This window comes from Schistocerca serialis, chromosome 8 (assembly GCF_023864345.2).
Source record: "Schistocerca serialis cubense isolate TAMUIC-IGC-003099 chromosome 8, iqSchSeri2.2, whole genome shotgun sequence".
Taxonomy (NCBI): Eukaryota; Metazoa; Arthropoda; class Insecta; order Orthoptera; family Acrididae; genus Schistocerca; species Schistocerca serialis.
In genome coordinates this window covers 452704085-452723968 of record NC_064645.1, presented here as the reverse complement: position 1 = coordinate 452723968, position 19884 = coordinate 452704085, and the positions used below count along the sequence as shown (strand labels likewise).

Here is a 19884-nt window from a genome sequence, read left to right as displayed (position 1 = left end):
CTAGCTAAAATTACCTCCTCCCGACGACGCGTTCGGGAGGAAGAGGTCCAAGCGCAAGGAAGGGCTTTCACTTCCCGCAATTTATTATGGGGAAGTGTTGACCAATGCGCATGCCATAAATGAGCAACTTGGCGACATAAACCGCTCCGTAGATCGGTAATGGGAAGCGACTGAATAGCTGGCCGAGGAAGAGAGAGTGCAGCCTTGGCCGCTATATCGGCCGCCTCATTCCCACAGATACCAGCGTGTCCCGGGAGCCAGAGGAACGCCACCGAGACGACCCCCAGGTGGAGCAAGCGCAGACAGTCCTGAATCCGGTGGACCAGAGGGTGCACAGGGTAAAGAGCTTGGAGACTGAGGAGAGAGCTGAGAGAATCTGAGCAGATTATGTACTGTATCCGCTGATGGCGGCGGATGTAGTGGACAGCCTGGAGAACAGCGTAAAGCTCCGCAGTATAAACAGAACACTGGTCGGGAAGCCGAAAGTGATTTGGGGTGTCGCCAACAATATAGGCACTCCCTACACCTAACGATGTTTTCGAGCCGTCGGTGTAAATAAATGTGGCGTCTGTCATTTGTGCACATAGAGCAGCAAATGCCCGACGGTAAACAAGCGTAGGGGTACCATCCTTGGGAAATTGACATAGGTCTCGGAGCAAGTCGATCCGGGGACGGAGCCAAGGTGGTGCCGCACCCCAAGTTGTCAAGAAGGTTTTAGGAAAGCGGAAGGAAAGAGAATGGAGCAGTTGACGGAAGCGGACTCCCGGGGGTAGTAGGGAGGAGGAGCGGCCTGCATACCCTACATCAAAGGAGGCGTCGAAAAAAAGGTAATGGGCTGGATTAGCAGGCATGGAAGAAAGATGGCTAGCATAACGACTCAGAAGGACTGCCCGCCGATTGGACAGCGGAGGCTCAGCAGTCTCAGCATAAAGGCTTTCCACAGGGCTGGTGTAAAAAGCTCCAGACACTAAACGTAATCCACGGTGGTGGATAGAGTCGAGATGCCGAAGAATAGACAGCCGAGCAGAGGAGTAGACTATGCTTCCATAATCCAATTTCGAGCGCACTAAGGCGCGATAGAGGCGGAGAAGGACCACTCGGTCCGCTCCCCAGGAGGTACCATTCAGGACACGGAGGGTGTTAAGGGAACGCAGACAGCGAGCCGAAAGATAGGAAACGTGGGAGGACCAGCACAGTTTTCTGTCAAACATAAGACCCAAGAATTTAGCGACGTCGGAAAACGGAAGGTTGACAGGACCTAGATGTAAGGAGGGCGGAAGAAACTCCTTACGTCGCCAAAAATTAACACAAACGGTCTTACTGGGTGAGAAACGGAAGCCGGTTTCGATGCTCCATGAGTGGAGGCGATCGAGACATCCTTGAAGACGTCTTTCACGAAGGCTGGTCCGTTGAGAGCTGTAGTAGATCGCAAAATCGTCCACAAAGAGGGAGCCCGAGACATCAGGAAGGAGACAATCCATAATGGGATTAATGGCGATGGCAAACAGTACAACACTCAGCACGGAGCCCTGAGGTACCCCGTTTTCTTGGGCGAAAGTACAGGAGAGAGTAGTGTTCACCCGCACCCTAAATGTGCGCTCTGCCATAAATTCGCGAAGAAAAAGGGGCAGCCGGCCCCGAAAGCCCCAAGAGAACAGTGTGCGGAGGATGCCTGTCCTCCAACAGGTATCGTATGCTCTCTCCAGATCAAAAAATATTGCTACCGTTTGGCGTTTCCGGAGAAAATTGTTCATGATAAAAGTGGAGAGAGCAACAAGATGGTCAACTGCAGAACAATGCTTTCGGAATCCGCATTGGGCTGGTGTTAAAAGACTGCGGGATTCCAGCCACGAAGCTAAACGGTAATTCACCATACGCTCCAAAACCTTACAGACACTACCCGTGAGAGAAATGGGGCGATAACTAGAGGGGAGATGTTTGTCCTTTCCAGGTTTCGGAACGGGAACGACAATAGCTTCCCGCCATCGCCTGGGAAAGGTACTGTCGGTCCAAATTCGATTATAAAGGCGAAGGAGGTAACGCAGACTATGGGTTGATAAATGCAGCAACATTTGGACATGGATACCATCCGGTCCTGGGGCGGAGGAGCGAGAAGAGAGGGCATGTTGGAGTTCCCGCATGGAGAAAACAGTATTGTAGCTTTTGTGATTGTGAGAGGAGAAAGCAAGATGTCGCACTTCCGCTGCACGTTTCTTCGGGAGAAACGCTGGCGGGTAATTTTAAGAGCTCGAAATCTCAGCAAAGTGCTGACCCAATGAGTTAGAAATTGTGACGGGGTCCACTAAGGTATCATTCGCGACAGTGAGCCCAGAGACCGGGGAGAAACTAGGCGCACCTGAGAACCGTCGAAGCAGACTCCAAATTTCCGAGGAGGGAGTGAAGGTGTTAAATGAGCTAATAAAGAATTTCCAGTTTGCCTTCTTGCTATCGCGGATGACGCGACGGCATCGCGCACGGAGCTGCTTATATCGGATACAGTTGGCCAAAGTTGGATGGTGACGGAAAATGTGAAGAGCACGTCGCCGCTCACGTATTGCGTCACGGCATGCCTTGTTCCACCAAGGAACTGGGGGGGCGCCGGGGCAATTCGGAGTTGCGTGGTATTGAACGTTCCGCAGCGGTGAGAATAACGTCAGTAACATGTGTGACCTCATCGTCGATGCTGGGAAAGCGACGGTCATCGAATGTCGCTAGAGACGAAAAAAAAGTGTCCAATCGGCTTGGGCAAACTTCCAGCGTCGCGGGCGCATGTAGGGCAGTTGAGGCTGCAGTCTAAGGACACATGGAAAGTGGTCACTCGAGTGTGTATCATCAAGGGCGAACCATTCGAAGCGCCGAGCTAGCGGAACAGTACCGACCGCAAGGTCCAAATGAGATAAATTTGTCGTGGAGGCAGAGAAAAATGTGGGGACCCCAGTGTTGAGGCAGACTAGATCCGCTTGGTGGAAGACATCTAGCAATAGGGAGCCACGTGGACAAGGATGCGGAGATCCCCAAAGCGGGTGGTGGGCATTGAAGTCCCCAACCAGCAAATAGGGGGGTGGAAGCTGATCATAAAGATGAAGGAGATCAGCTCGTGCCATTGGTGTGGACGATGGAATGTATACCGTACAAAGAGAGAACGTGTATCCAGAAAGGGAAAGACGGACGGCGACAGCTTGGAAGGAACTGTTTAAGGGGATTGGGTGATAATGGAGAGTATCATGGAGCAGAATCATGAGTCCTCCATGGGCTGGAGTGCCTTCAACAGAGGGGAGGTCATATCGGACGGACTGAAAATGAGGGAGAACAAAGCGGTCATGGGGACGCAGCTTTGTTTCCTGAAGACAGAAGATGACCGGCGAGTAGGATCGTAAGAGGATCGACAATTCATCCCGATTGGCTCGAATGCCGCGGATATTCCAGTGGATAATGGACATAGGGTGAACAGAAAATGGAGGAACGTGACCAAGGGTGCTGTCAACTCAACGACTGCTCAGAGCTTGCGACCGACAGCATGGAATGGCATTCAGTCGAAGGCAGAAGATCCTGATCCATAGGTTGGTCAGGAGCAGCTCCTGCCACCAGCGATCGGCCGGTTGACCGGCCACCAGCAGTGCGCCTCGGCGACACAGAAGACGGCCGAGGGCGATTTCCGCCAGGTGGTGCTGTAGATGGGACACGCCTTGGCGGAGAAGGAGAGGAACTGTGTTTCTTCGTAGCCTTCTTGGAAGTATGATGTTTAGATGAAGGAGGAACCGATGGTTGTGAAGTTGCGGTACGTAAAAAGTCTTCACGAGAATGCTCTTTTTTCGAAGACTTGGCGTCTGACTTTTGGGCTCGAGATTTAGCAGAACCCGACGAAGGGTGAGCCATTGAGTGGGCAGGCGAAAGTGGTGAGGTTGAACGGGCGATCTTTGCGCTGGCCGATCTGACGACCGTGGTACTAAAGGTGAGGTCGCAAGTCTGCGTGGCCGCCTCCTTTGTTGGCCGAGGAGAAGCAAGGACAGTGCTGTATTTTCCTTTCTGAGGCACGGTGGGCTGTCGACTGGCGAATAATTTTCGAGCAGCAAAGGTCGACACCTTTTCCTTCACTCTTATTTCCTGGATGAGCTTTTCGTCCTTATACACGGGGCAATCTCGAGAGGAAGCAGCGTGGTCACCCATACAGTTGATGCAGCGAGGGGATGGAGGTGGACAAGCACCCTCATGGGCATCCTTGCCACACGTAACACATTTGGCCGGATTGGAACAGGACTGGCTGGTGTGATTGAACCGCTGACATCGATAGCAACGCGTAGGGTTTGGGACATAAGGGCGAACGGAAATTATCTCATAGCCTGCTTTGATTTTTGATGGGAGTTGAACTTTGTCAAATGTCAAGAAGACAGTGCGGGTTGGAATGAGGTTCGAGTCAACCCTTTTCATAACCCGATGAACAGCCGTGACGCCCTGGTCAGACAGGTAGTGCTGAATTTCTTCGTCAGACAATCCATCGAGAGAGCGTGTATAAACGACTCCACGCGAGGAATTTAAGGTACGGTGGGGTTCCACCCGGACAGGGAAGGTGTGGAGCAGAGAAGTACGCAGCAATTTTTGAGCCTGGAGGGCACTGTGTGTTTCTAACAACAGGGTGCCATTCCGTAATCTGGAACAAGACTTTACAGGACCCGCAATTGCGTCGACACCTTTCTGAATAATGAAAGGGTTGACCGTGGAAAAGTCGTGACTTTCGTCAGACCGAGAAACAACAAGGAACTGTGGCAACGATGGAAGAACCGTCTGTGGCTGAGACTCGGTGAACTTACGTTTGTGACCAGACATAGTGGAAGGTGAGGAAACCATTGCGGAAGAATCCCCCATGATTACCGGTGTCTCCGATGGCGCGCTCCTCCCTTGTGGGGGCCCTCACCGAGGGCATACCCGCCTTAGGTGATTGTTTACACCTCAGGTCACACCTCCCGACAAACGGACGGAGGGACCAATCGGCACTTTCGGAAGGTATCAGCTCGGGTAATCACCCCTCCCTGGGCCTGGCCGTTACCAGGGGGTACGTACGTGTCCTACCTGTCTACCCGGGGCGGGGAATTACGCGTTACCCCGTCACCGGCTACGCATTGAAGTGCGTGGGTCGGCCTTCAGACACGCACAGGGAGGAAAAAAGAGAAATGGAAAGGAAAGAAGAGGGGGTCTCAAACGCCGCAGCGGAGAAAAGGGCAAGGAGAAGAGGGAAGGAAAGGAGAAGGACAGAGGAAGGACGAGGACTTGTAAGTGTAGAAAGCAAGGAATTTGGAACAGTTTCGAGCGTCCGTCTCCGGACGTAGGCACAAACCGTACTCCCAGAGGGGGAGAAATGGAAGGAAAGAGCCAGAGGTGAGGGGGGGGGGGGCAAAGATGGGGGACGGGGAGGGATGCAGAAAGGGAAGGGAAGGGAAGGGAAGGTATGCAGCCCGGAAAGGAAGGAGGGCCACATTAGCTCGGGGTCCCGTGCTCGCTACGCACGTGTCCACAAAAGAGTTGTGGACCCCCTGGGGGGTATTTCCATTGTGTGGGAGTTGTCAAACTAGCTACTCACGGTAAGTTTTTGGAAAACTTGTTCAGAACTACTACACAAGAATGTCTACCCATAACACTTACAATGGATCCATAGAGACCCAGTCTACACTAGGTCTGTTAAAGTCCCCTCCAACTAATACTGGATGGTCAGTGCACTTCTGAGCACAGACTTTCTTTGAGTGATTCTTTAGCTGTTGCAGTGGAATTGGGTGGCCGGTAAAAACATCTGATTGTTAACTTGAGTTCACCTAGGCCTGTTAATTACAGTCAGATTGAATTCAGATATCAACAGAGATCTGTAGTAAAATTATAAGAAGCACTAGAAATATTATGCAAATAATGCTACATTAACCTATAGAAGAACCAAATGACAGCCCACCTTCATAAAGGTTATTACAAACACCCTGTGACAGCCATGCACACAAAGTATTTCCATTGAATTTCCAGATACACATACACGAAATGAGCAATCCTTTGGCAAGTCAAAATTACAAATTACTATGTACATCACAGTTCATCAAAACATTGTTCCCATAACATGTCATGCCTACCAGGGTGTCACAAGACTGTCAATAGCCAGTGCATGAGACAGAATGATAAGTACAACAGGTATCACTCCAGTACGTAGATTCTGTCAGTGAAAGTCAAATACATAATATAAAAACAATAGTGATTCTAAAAATACATATATAACTAGTTCTGTAATGTTTATAAAATATTTTTGATGATTTCTTCGTGACAATATTGCTAAGAAACCCTATACACCATATTTATGATACTTGCATTATATCATTACAAAACTGGAAGTACTTTTTTTGACAATACTGCTAAGTAATTGAAAAACGTGGTTACAAAAGAAAAATAATTTTTTAAAAGCTTATTACAAGAAACTGAAGTTAGCCAAAGAATACTGAACATGAGAAACCAAAATGCAATCCTGACTCAAATGGCACGTGAGAAAAAGGAACACCTAAATCTTTCCATTCAAGCTCTGATTTCTCTTATTTTATTATGATGATCATTTCTTCCTACGTAGATGGGTGTCAACAAAATGTTTTCGCATTCGGAAGAGAGAGTTGGTGATTTAAATTTCGTAAACAGATCTTGCCACAAAGAAAACCGCCTTTGTTTCAGTGACTGCCACCCCAGCTCGCGTATCATATTAGTGACACTCGCCCCCATTGCGTGAGAACACAAAACAAGCTGCCCTTCTTTGCACTTTTTTGATGTCCTCCGTCAATCCTACCTGGTAAGGATCTCACACTGTGCAGTAATATTCCAGCAGAGGATGGACAAGTGTAATGTAGGCTGTCTCTTTAGTGGGTTTGCCGCATCTTTTAAGTATTCTGCAAACAGTGCAGTCTTGTTTCGCCTTCCCCCACAGTATTATCTCTGTGGTCTTTCCAATTTAAGTTGCTTGTAATTGTAATTCCTTGGTATTTAGTTGAATTGAAGCCCTCAGATTTGTGGAGTTCATTCATTACATTATTTTAATATAAGTTACAGACTGATATACACCGAAGAGTCAAAGAAACTGGTATACCTGCCTATTATCGTGTATGGCCCCTGTGAGCATGCACAAGTGCCGCAACACGATGTCACATGGACTCTACTAAAGTCTGGAGTAGCGCTGGAGGGGATTGATACCATGATTCCTGCAGAGCTGTCCATAAATCCGTAAGAGTACAAGGGGGTGGAGATCTCTTCTGAACAACATGTTGCAAGGCATCCATGTTATGCTCAAAAATGTTCATGTTTGTGGAGTTTGGTGGCCAGTAGAAGTGTTTAAGCTCAGAAGTGTGTTCCTGGAGCCACTCTGTAGCAATCCAGAACATGGGGGGTGTCACATTGTCCTGCTGGAATTGCCCAAGTTTGTCGGAATGCACAATTGACATGAATGGATGCATGTGATCAGAAAGGATGCTTATGTGCGCGTCACCCGTCACAGTTGTATCTACACGTATCAGGAGTCCCATATCAATCCAACTGCACATGCCCCACATCATTACAGAGCCTCCACCACTTTGAACAGTCCCCTACTGACATGCAGGGTCCATGGATTCATGAGGTTGTCTCCACACCTGTACACATCCATCCACTCGATACAATTTGAAACAAAACTCATCTGACCAGGCAACACATTTCCAGTCATCAATAGTCCAATATCGATGTTGACAGGCCCAGATGAGGCATAAATCTTTGTGTCATGCAGTCATCAAGGGTACATGAGTGGGCCGTTGGCTCCGAAGCCCATATCGATGATGTATCATTGAATGGTTCACATGATGACACTTGTTGATGGCCCACCATTGAAATCTGCAGCAATTTGCAGAAGGGTTGCACTCTTGTCATGTTGAACAGTTCTCTTCAGACACTGTTGGTTCCGTTCCTGCAGGATCTTTTTCCAGCTGCAGCGATGTTTGAGATTAGATGCTTTACTGGATTCCTGACATTCACAATACACTTGTGAAATGGTCATATGGGAAAATCCCTACTTCACTGCTACCTCGGAGATGTGTCCCATCGCTTGTATGCTGATTATAACACCATGTTCAAACTCACTCATATCTTTATAGATTGTAATAGCAGTAAGTGATCTAACAATTGTGCCAGACACTTGTTGTCTTATATATGCATTGCCGATCGTAGAGCCATATTCTGCCTGTTTACATATATCTGTATTTGTTTATGCATGTCTACACCAGTTTCTTTGGTGCTTCAGTGTATAACTTAATGCCTAGGAATATAGTAATGCTGCAACCCAATTGTCTTCATGCATCATCAACTTACAAAATGGCGATCCAATGTGGATGGAAACTTAAATAATCCATAATATAAGCCAAAATAATTAAAAGTTGCATAAAGTAGTTTCAACTGTATGCTGCTGCAAGCAGACCTCTTAACTGTGGTGGTGTCATAAAACGATTGATTAAGGGAAGCCTATAAGTATTCTTTTACTAATTATTTTCACTCTGCTGTTTGCGAAAAAAATTTGCCTACATTATAGTGGAAAACAACCAGAAACGCTCAATTAAATTTTTTTCAGTTTGGGCAGGTGATATTGTTCCGCTAAACAAAACTGGTTCAGAATTTCATTTACATACCAGATCCCACAGGGTCATCCTTCCATAGCCAGATAAGCCATACAACAACAAAAGCTTAATGAAAGCAGGAACATGCTTAAATCTAGCATTTTCTGTAAAGAGCAGTCTCAGTGGTTAGAATACCATTGTCACGCCTTCCTCTTAGTCCCACCGTAATAAAGATCGACAGCACTTGGAATTTGCAGAACAAAGACTAATTGAACCCGAAAGCTGTAGTAACAGTCATAGCAGGGCGTTTCGGTTATAAAAATTGTTCATAACAACTAGTCACGGTAAAGCGTCATTTTTCATTAAAAAGTATTTAACACACACTATAATACAGGCTAAAAATGAAAGAAAAGGAATAGGGACAGAATGCTATATGTATTGACAGAGAGAAAAAAAAACAAAGGTTGCTCAACGGCAGTTTTCTTTTTCCTTTTTAAGTGTTACTGGTGATATTAGAAAAATGTACCATCATTGCCTTTAGGCAAATATCTTGCACTTACGTTCGAGAATGGAGGTTTCGCCAACTGCATGTTGTGAGTAAAATTTCCAGCTGAGAAATTAAAATCGAATCCATCGTGTAAATCCTGATTGACACGACAAGGATTTACAAAATTGCTCCCACAACCAGTAAGCACTTCCAATGCCATTATGACAAAACGGACGCCAAACTCACAAGTCACAAGTAACTCCTGTAACACTCAGCGTTTGCACTTCTTCTAGTCATGGCAGGTTGGCCAACATAAGATTCAACGAATTTTTAAAATGTTGATTTACCCATGCTTTTGAGAATAAAAATAATTTCGGGAACTATACCACTAAAAATTTAACGGAAAAATACTATGAAGATTAAATCATCAAACCCTACTATACTATTCATTAAAGGAACGAAGTGATACGAACAATTGCATGCCTACACTCTATTCTCTTTGACCGCTCAGTAGTTGCGTCATATTGTACGGAGAAGTAGAAGTTGTTTGTTTATTGATGCATTATGGCAGGTAAGGTGACAGGAGTTGTGTGTAAATATGTTTTGTTGTTAAAATGTTGCTCGCTTCAGTGATGTGGAGAAGCGTTTGTTTAAGGAAATTCATCAGTCGCAAGTAAACCGAAATGAATAACATTTACAGATGTGCCAGAAAGGTCTTTAAATTTCCTGCGCTGTGAGTGACGCATGTTTGTTGTGACAGGCGTCGCAGGTTCTTAGTTTCTGTGCGGCGTCACGTTCGGCAAATTGGTGTTTGTCTCAAGGAATCGTAAGTAATCATTGGCATTTTATTTATTTAATTGAATCATGGATTAACAACCACCTCAGTTGTTGTGAAAGAAATCAATGTCATGTTCTTCGATATAGTGATATTTTTTCCAAAACAAGCTTTTAGTTTTCTAAATTAGTGGTCATTGATGTTAACAAACACCGAAATTTCACGACAAATATCTGCCCGACATCATTAACACCGTTATCATACTTAGGGCCAAACACGTCACCAGCGGTATTTTCTCGCCCTCCGTTGCTCTGTAATTTACTAGCAATCTGGTGTTACCAGTAGGACGCAACTTCTTTGCAGATTTATTTACATTAAAGTTTTGCATTCTGTATTTTATTTAATGCATTTATGTGGGGAAAGCCATGTCGTCTGCACATATCTCTTCGATGGAACTTATTTAATGCCTTACTGGATATAGATAAACCCTGGAAAGAGAGTATTCATTACGCGTCACTGTGTGTGATTTTTTGTCATCAGGATATATTTACCATTTGATTCAATTTTTCCTTTTATTTCTGAAGCGTAAGTAATGCAGATTAAAAAAAATCGACGAATCGGTATATTTTTATATTACCTAGGACACCTTACAGATTATTCCTTTTAGGGAGACTCATGGCTGTGACTGATGAAATCTTCATGAACCTGTAACAGTGTAGTCTTACACCTGTCTCTTGAGAAGTTCCCTGCTTGACATCTTTGCCTGAACAGATACGGTGTTCATGATTATGTCTGTTTCTCATATTTCTATCCAGTATGCCCTACATTGTTTTTGTTATAACCTGGGGTGTCCCAACATTGAACATGGCTGTTTTTTACTGGTAGGGGCCTACTTCATTTTCCTTCTCTTGTCGATCAGCAGTACTTGACATTACTGTATACATGTCACAGGTATTTTTAGTATTCATCTTTTGGATCTGCAGCTCTTGGCTTTCTTTCCATGTTTGCAGTTAAATTATTGGATAAAGATTCTCCTTTTTATGTAAAAACATTGTTTTTTTTTTTTTGTTACTGAAACATGGTTCGGCACAGCTGTGCCATCATCAGTGAGTTTAGTTTATTGAAAACTGTAAACAGTGAACATATTTTAGGTTGTAATTGATCTAGCAAAGTGAGACCTAAAGAAAGTTTTGTTTATTTTTATTCTTACCGTGATTTTACATTATATGATTTACAGGACCATGTATATGGTGTCCTTTACTGGTAGCGTGTCATCAACAAATCAAATGGTGTAAATGTGAATTTCATTGGCAAGTTAAAACATCGCTTGTTTTATTTTTTAATGTGATTTTGGGGTTAAAAAGGCCATGGTGTGTACTATCTATTCAGAAATTCATCTTTGTATTGGATGATCATGTCAGACATAGGCTAATTTGAATTTGTTTTTAAAGCTTCATTGTCTCCCAGCATCTTTAGTTCAAAAGGGAGGTGGTCAGATATTTTCATGACTGCCTGCATTGCACCTTTCTGTGGAACAAAGGCCTGCCTGTATGTTTAAGTTGTGGATAGCAGAGATAATTTTTGTTCCTAGCCTGATATTTGTTAATGTAGCATTATTTAAAATATTTGCCTTATTCTTCACAACAAACTATGCAAGAGCAAATCTATTGTGAGACTTGTTAGTATGCCTATTTTTTTTTTAAACAGATACCCACAAGAAGATGAAGATAGACAGTATTATCCGTGTAGAATGTTTGTACCCAGTGAATAGTTTCTGAAGCTGTGTGTGTGTAATGTCCCCTAAAAGTTATTCCATGTGGAATCAGGACTGGAAATTTGTGAAGTAAACTAATATTCTAATGCTTTCATCACAAAAATCATGGAGAAAATGTTGCTGAACTCAAGCATTATTTGATGTAACTACCTGTTTATTTCATTTTTTGGTTATAAAAAGTGATTGTAGATTTCCATTAATTGGTCTCGAGTGCAACCAACTCATTGGACTCTGACATTTTAACAGTAAGAACATCATATGTTAATTTTTTTCTACAAAACCACAGTGTTATTTTTAAAAAAGATGATGATATAGTATTGTGTGTTGATTATTAGCACTGCTCTTGCCTGTTAGCTTCTGATGATTACTGTTTCTCTGTGTGCTTCACATTTTCGACTTTCCAGACACTGAGTACTGGAAATGCATGGTCCTTAAACATCAAAAATAAGGTTAGCTACAATAGTATTTAACTTTTTAACTTATGCACACATGACTGCCATCTCCAGATGCTGAAATTGGCATTCATGTGTGCATGAGGCGTGCCTGCTTGTGTGTATGAATGCTGTGTATCTCTCTTTTCTGATGAAGGCTGTGACCGAAAGCATTATGTAAATGTATTTTAATTGTGTCTGTCTGCAACTTAGCAAGTCTTCTTTACAGTAAATAGCTATCTGTCTTCTCCTACATTGTCTGATTTTAACTTTAAAACTTTCACGTTTTTTGACTACATTCTTTATTATTCCCAAAAATCATCTCACAGTTTCAACATTACATCATTTTGTTTAAAAAATAAATTAACTGATGAAACCTTCATGAACTGAACTACTGGTAAAAGATAATATTTACCATTAAATGAGAAATAGTTGAAAGAAAAGAAAACTCTAACATATTGACAAATTCTGTGGTTTCACCTTGGCAATTTTTTTATGTTTTAATGAATTACACTTGAAATGTCAGTGGGTTCAAAAACTGGTATGGTTTATATAGACCAACAATATCTAAGGAGGCTAGTATAGTATGCCCAATGCTGTGCACCTTTCTGTGGCTTACCCCACGTATTTTGTTGTTTACGTAAATGAGTAAAAGTTTTGATTATTCACTACACATGTAGTGTCATTCACTTGTGTTAGTTATAAGTCAATAGAGCATTCATAAGTTTTTACTTGCACTTGATGCTGCCCAGCACTAACAGGAAACCTTCTACAACAGTGCTACTGTAGCATTCACATTATTTTATTTAAAATTGTCATTTTATAAAACATTTGTAATCAAAGGATTAAAAACAGTTGCAAGGGATTTTTCGGTATGTGAAGATTAATCTTGTTTTCCCATTATCTTCCCTTCCCCTCCCCCTCCTCCTTTAATTGCACGGTATTTTACAGTGCTTGTTATTTATGGAAAACAATTTAATGTTCATAGAATCAAAGATCTTATGTATGTTATTTTAAGTGTGCAAATTCTAAACCTATTCACTTCCCAACCTCTCTAATTTCTATAATTTTAATTTTTTATTTTTTATAAGTTGTCATACATACATTTACAGCTTATTCTGTTAGAGTTACCTTTGATTCCCAGCAAAAACTATAACACATAATGTAAGTAAAAGGAAACAAGTTATGTAAGGTAGCACAATTGCCAGTGTACCATTAACAGTAATATTGCGCTAGTTTTTAAATGATTTTATTTCGGACACTGTTTTAGTTAAGTGGTTTTTTGGGTGTTAAGGAGTTTTAATTAGATAAGGCAATACTGAATGGCTGCCATGTACTGTTGCTGGAACTGGTGTATGACATTCCAAGATTGCTCCCTCTCAAATTGTTTGAATTTCCTATATGGCACTTATGCATTTGCTTCAATTGGCAGAAATGGCAATGCATGGACACCACCTGTTATACATGAGTGAGTGCTGCATGCCATAACTGCTATTTCTATACTTTGTACAGTCTTATAAAATGGTATTTATGAACTTTTACTAATGCTAGTAATTTATATGCTGTAAGTTACCAAAATTTTTTGTACCAGAAAGTTTGTCTCACCTATCCTAGTGCCACAACCAGTGTATTATTTTTGACCACTCAATGCATTGTTTTGTGAAAGAACACTTTTTTGTTAAATAATGTAAAGTGATTTATGTGAATTATTTACTGATGAAATTGTTTTATATGATGTAGAAATGTAAATGTAGTTTTGAACAAACAAATGGAGCATGTATCATATATCCAGTGCTGCCTAGTGGTTTAGTCCACGTTGTTTCCAATTTGTTCCTTGGTAGCAGTTTGCACTGGTCTTATGGTTGGGAATTTTGATGAGATACAATGTATCTACTGAACAATTTTAAGTGTTTAATATAACATTGGTTAGCTAGAAAGTCATATTTCACTCATACTATGTCTCTAATCAATAGTGAAATGTAACATATTTCTTACCTTTTGATACAAGTTTTGTGTTGTATTTTTTAGCTTTTGATAATTACAGAATGTTGAAAAGCATAAGGCGATTTTGGAATAATACAAAGTGTGGTCAAAGCAACAGAAAGTTATTGAAGTGCATCCAAATGGTCATTTCATCTCACAGCATTTTCATGCAAATTGTTTTTATTTTTTATTTATTTATTTTTTATAGCTTGTGGCATACATCTATTTTAGTTTCCTCTTAATCCTTAAGCCATTCCAGAGACCCAATATTGCACTCTTTTAAGATATTGATGAAATTATGTTGTTAAAATAGTTGCAGTCATTCTGCCTCAGTTGCTGCTTCAAATATTATAATAATAGTATTTATTGTAAGTAACATTCAGTTTCAAAAGAAATTAATATTTGTTCTTGTCTACAAGACAACCATAAGTATTTCCTGTTGTCAATTGAGCATCTTCATCTAGTTGGTCTGTAGCAATTTGTTTTGTGGAGCAAGAGCAGCACTAAGTAGCATTGATCCATTTGCAAATGTTATTGTATGATTGAGGAAACATTAATGAAAATCATTGAAACTGATCATGTAAGCCAAAAGTAAAAAGTAACTAGTTAATATTAAGTTTTCAGGAGAATGATTATGGCAAAACTGGAGATTACGGTACCACCAGTCGGCTTTGACCTATGACATCACCAAAATGATGGACACCCCTGTGTCAAGTGTATACAATGTACAACCATGGTGTCTCTCGTTACGCCCATGAAAGGACATAAATAATACACAAAATATATAATTACAGCAATACAATGAAACTAGTTGGACAACTGTAGGAATTAAGGGGTTTTGAGCAGAGGAAAAGTAACTATACAACAATTATAATAATAAAGACATACAGAAATTGACACAAATGAAAAAAAATCAAGCAAACAAAGTCCTCAGAAATTGAAAAAAAAAAAATGGTGTCAGAGATTTCACTTCACCTTTGTAGTGTGAACATAGTGACTGTGATTCCATGCACATACTACACACAATAGCTAGGCCCAGTACTGCAAATTTCACTTGACGTATATGTGGGATTACCATCATTTTTTGTGTTCAACCCAAGCCATATTTTTGAAATATGTAATCGTCTTAGCAGTTTACTGAAACATTAAACTTTATTTATTCAGAGGTATTTTTCACTAGTTTAAAAAAAGTCTCTGATAGTTGCTGAAGCAGTAGCATTAATAGGACGCCAGTGTTTAGCTGTTTCCTCATGGCCTTTAATATCACCCTTTCCTTTGTGTGCAACAAAAAATTCTACACTACATAGTGTTCAATATATGTGTTAATTGCTAATGTCCTTAAACAATGTCAGAAATTTGTATTCCTGTTGCATGTTAACATTAAACTCTTTCTGTTGCTCATTGCTAAATGATAAGACAGAAGGTGGACAGAGATAAAATTTGTAGAGACAATCTGTACATCAACATCAGTGCTAATTGATGTTGGTTGAGAGACGTTGCAGTGCCCTTTATAAATAGGTTACAACACCAATATGTGCAATAGTAATGGACACTTTTGATCACATGTAGAAAGTGCTAAATTTTGACCTTAACGGACTTCTTTTCCAGAGGGATGTCACAGCAAAAATTGAATTAACTCTAATGATTGTTTTGATGAACTTTCGGCAAGTTCGGAAGTTGAGAGAGATGAAGGTTCAGTTTTGTATGTATCAAAACACTCATAAAACACCTTGGCTTTTCCTAAATTGAACCTGTGGCCTAATATCGGTGCTGATAACTCACAATATATTGATCAGTGCCTCACTTTAATATTTAGTGACTTTCCCAAATTAATCAGTGAAATTCAATCCTCAAATCAATCATCACATGATGACAACAGTTTAAAAATGTTCGTACGTATCTTTATCATATTCCAACATATAAAGGTTCTTGATTGAAAAAGACATCAACGTTCCCAATAATCAGTGTACAAGGTGAACACAAAGTCTTGTCCTGATTATAAAAATTTATAACAGAATAACTGTTTGACAAAGTAAGTTACATTTGATGCCGTTACAAAGGTTAGTGTTACTAGTTGTTGTGACCAATTGATGGCACTAGTGTTCCACAACACCAACATTATCTGTTAAGTCACATTAGTTGCTGCCGAAATGGTGTTGAAGCACGAGAAAGCGCAATGTGTGCTTTGGTTTCATGAAACGAAATCACCCATCAATGTTCAGCATAAATTTCGGGCTTCTTAAGGATGCAGCCCTCCTGACATTAAATCAATAAAGCCATGGTATGCAAAGTTTAACAAAACAGTCAGCGTTGAAGATCATCCTCGAAGTGGCAGGCCTCGTGTGAGTGATGCAACTGTTGATCGTATTCGGCAATCATTTCAACGGAGTCCATGTAAATCAACTTGTCAAGCATCACGTGAACTTCAAATACCGCAAGCAAATGTGGTGATGATTCTTCATGAAAGGCTTAGGTTGCATGCTTACAAAGTGCAAATCATGCAGGTCTTGCAACCCAATGATTTGCTGACATGTGCTGAATTTGCAACTGAAATTCTCAACAGGACCAATGGCGCTAACAATTACTTAAATCGCAAATGCTTTACCAATGAATCCATCTTTCATGTTAGTGGAATGGTAAATAGGCATAATGTCCACATATGGGGTTAAGAGTCTCCACATGCTACTGTACAGTTACAGTGAGACAGCAAAAAAGTGAATCTTTGATGATGTGGCCTCATGCATAACAAGGTTTTTGGACCGTTTTTCTTTGCAGAAAAGTCCATTACCGCTAACATTTACTTAGATGTTATGTAACAGTTCATTGCCCCACAGTTAGAAGAATATCAACCATGGATACTTTTCCAGAGAGGTGGAACCCCCCCCCCCCCCCTCCCACACACACACACTGGGCTTTGATAGTGCGTGATTTCCTGGATGACACATATCTGGATCAGCTTTCCAGACATTACGTCCCCTGACTTTTTTTTTATGGGGCTATATCAAGGTCAGAGTCTATGCCACACCAGTTGCTGATGTCGACGAACTGAAGGCTAGGATACAATCTGCTCTGGGTACTGTGACAGAGCACATGTTATGAAACACCTGGCGGGAACTGGAATACCGCCTCAACATTCTCTGAGCTACCATTAAAGCACACATTGCTCACCCTGTATATTTTCACATGAGAAGTCATACACTAATACACATGTTCTTAGTATCAAGTTTAAACAAGATCCGACTGTAAACATGGCATTTTACCATTTCCAGCATAGCTCTCCATTATTACAGACTGTTTCAACAGTTATTTTCGTTTATTAAGTCAGTGCCAGGTCTTCTCTCACCTGAGAGCCTTTGCATGGAAGGCAACAGTGGCCAGATCACAACAGACACTGGCATAGGTGCCGAAGATGCTGCCGACTGCAGGATTGACTCATCTGCCAACTGAGCAGTAGGATGTGATGTAACTGTCTGGAGCTTCTTGTCGCACCACATCCCCCTCTTGCTAGCTAGTTTGGCTGGTGATGAGATTAGTACTGTTGTTTCAAATTATATTGTATGGACATCGTGGATAAATTGCTTTTATGCTTGGATTCTGTTGTGACTCACCGATCTTTCAAACTGCCGTCGCGTAGTTACATGCGTCCTTTACATGCAGCGCTGTCTGCCAGCTATGCAGCAACAGTGCCACCTAAGTGGCCAGCCAGCCAGCAGCTGCTAGACTTGGACTCTGTTACGATTTGACTGTTAAAGTGTACACACGTCTTACTCTCTTTACTTGATCTGTGACTTTCATGTATTGCGTCTTTCTTGAAATATATTTGTTCAACTTGAAGTTATAACAATTGGCGACAAGGTAGTGATTTTTCTTTTCCATCGTTGACCCACATGTTTCCATGGCTACTTTAGAGCAACTATTGCAAGGTCTCATAAACAGCAAACGCTTCTCACAAATGCGATTCGTGATTTCGTCATGGCATCCAATGTGGGGCGTCTCTCGTCGTTGTCTCTACCTACTTTTCCTCCTTACGACGAGACAGCGGAAGACTGGTCTGATTACGAAAAAAGTCTTCGACAGCACTTCTTAGCATTTCATGTTGCGGATGAACAAACGTGTAAGTCTCTGTTCCTTTCATGGATTTCACCTCAAATGTATTGGTTGTTGCCACAGTTGGCTCCTTTGAAAGACCCTGCATCTTTGTCCTTTGCTGAAATGTGCTCACTTCTGTCCGTCTATTTTCAAAAGCAAACGCATGTGGTAGCCTCTCGTGTTGCCTTTTATCGTTGTCAAAAACAACCAAATCAATCTTATCACGCTTGGGCTGCTAAACTTCACGGCCTCAGTAGAAAGTGTCAATTTGTTACTGAAGTTCACAAAGAATCCTACGCCGATTCCATGGTATGGGATGCTATTATCCGATCGGCGCCTGACAAAGAAGTTAGGCAACATGCCCTTCAGTTGGCAAATCCGACTCTAGATGAAGTCCTATGCATCGCTCAGTCTTTTGAAATTTCTGGCGCCGCTGGACCGCAAATAGAGGCATGGGGCGATGTCGGGGAAATACAACCTCTGTGCGATGTTGACAAGCGTGTGGCGTGTCCCTGCCGGCCGACGTGGCTGCAGTACCCTCCCAAGCGCAGCCTCGGCCTAACCGTAAACAACCTCTAAGAAACTGCAGCAAAACCCACGGCAACTTCCTTCGTGTTCGCGGTGTTTTACGAAACATTCCCGAGAAGATTGTCCACAACATTGGGCCGTGTGCCACAAATTAAAAAAAAAAAAAAAAAAAAAAAAAAAAGGTCATGTGTCATCCGTTTGCAAATCTGACCACATACATGATGTTCATGAACATGATGCTGATTCTGATTCTTTGTTGTCTGTCAATTGTACTTCTTGGCCTTCTTGGAAGTTATTCCTCACTGTCCAAATACTTGGTCAAGATGTTCGCATGCAGGGGGATACTGGTTCTGCTGCCACTATCATCAATTCTCAGGCGTATCTTCAGTTGGGATCTCCAATCCTGTCACCTGTCACTAGGCAATTACGGACTTACAATAAACAGAAGATTTCTCTCTTGGGACAATTTGATGCTGAGGTATCTTACAAATCTGTTGTTCGCACTGTTCCCATATTTGTGGTCGACCATAGTAACGCGGAGAATCTTTTTGGTTTCGATGCCTTTCGCATTTTTGGGTTCTCCATAGATGACTCTGTCAATATCGTCTCTGATGCTATTCCTTATGCTCAGTTGGATTCCTTGTCAACGACATTTTCGTCCCTTTTTTCTCCTGGGTTAGGCCATGCAAACGACTTTGAAGCTCATATCATACTCAGACCCACTGCTCGAAGTTTTTCCGGGCTCGGCCCATTCCTGTGGCCCTTCGTGATCAGGTCAAACGGGAGCTGGATCGTCTCACTGCTTCAGGGGTCTTGCTTCCTGTCACTTCCAGGGAGTGGTCCTCTCCTGTCGTTGTCGTTGCTAAGCCAAATGGTGATATTAGTCTCTGTGGCGATTTCAAAGCCACTGTAAATGCTCAGTGCCATATCGACTCTTACCGTATGCCTCGACCTGAAGAATTGTTCACTAAACTTGCGGGAGGCCAGTATTTTTCTAAACTTGACCTGTCAGAAGCTTATCATCAGCTTCCTCTCGACACTGCTTCCCGGCAGTTTCTGGTCCTTAACACGCCTTTCGGCCTCTATCAATACCATTGATTGCCATTCGGGGTTGCCAGTGCCCCTGCTCTCTTTCAGTGATTCTTGGAACACTTATTGCTCACTGTCCCTGGGTGTATAAATTACCAGGACAACATTGTTGTCACTGGCTCCACCACTGAAGAACATCT

The 19884-nt window shown here is 42.2% G+C and overlaps 2 protein-coding genes across 2 annotated transcripts in view; one reads left to right on the top strand and one right to left on the bottom strand.

Moving 5' to 3' along the window:
* The window catches only part of LOC126416357 (proteasome subunit beta type-5-like), a 46749-nt gene extending 37383 nt beyond the window's left edge, over positions 1–9366 (bottom strand). Inside the window, exon 1 of the mRNA XM_050084038.1 lies at positions 9149–9366. Within this exon, the coding sequence (XP_049939995.1) occupies positions 9149–9295 (147 nt within the window). The 5' untranslated portion in view covers positions 9296–9366. The remainder of the gene's footprint in view (positions 1–9148) is intronic.
* A 221-nt stretch (positions 9367–9587) lies between these two features.
* Positions 9588–19884, top strand: part of LOC126416633 (uncharacterized) — a 276018-nt gene continuing 265721 nt past the window's right edge. Inside the window, exons 1-2 of the mRNA XM_050084398.1 lie at positions 9588–9646; positions 9776–9901. The gene's annotated coding sequence lies outside the window, so the exon portion shown is untranslated. The remainder of the gene's footprint in view (positions 9647–9775; positions 9902–19884) is intronic.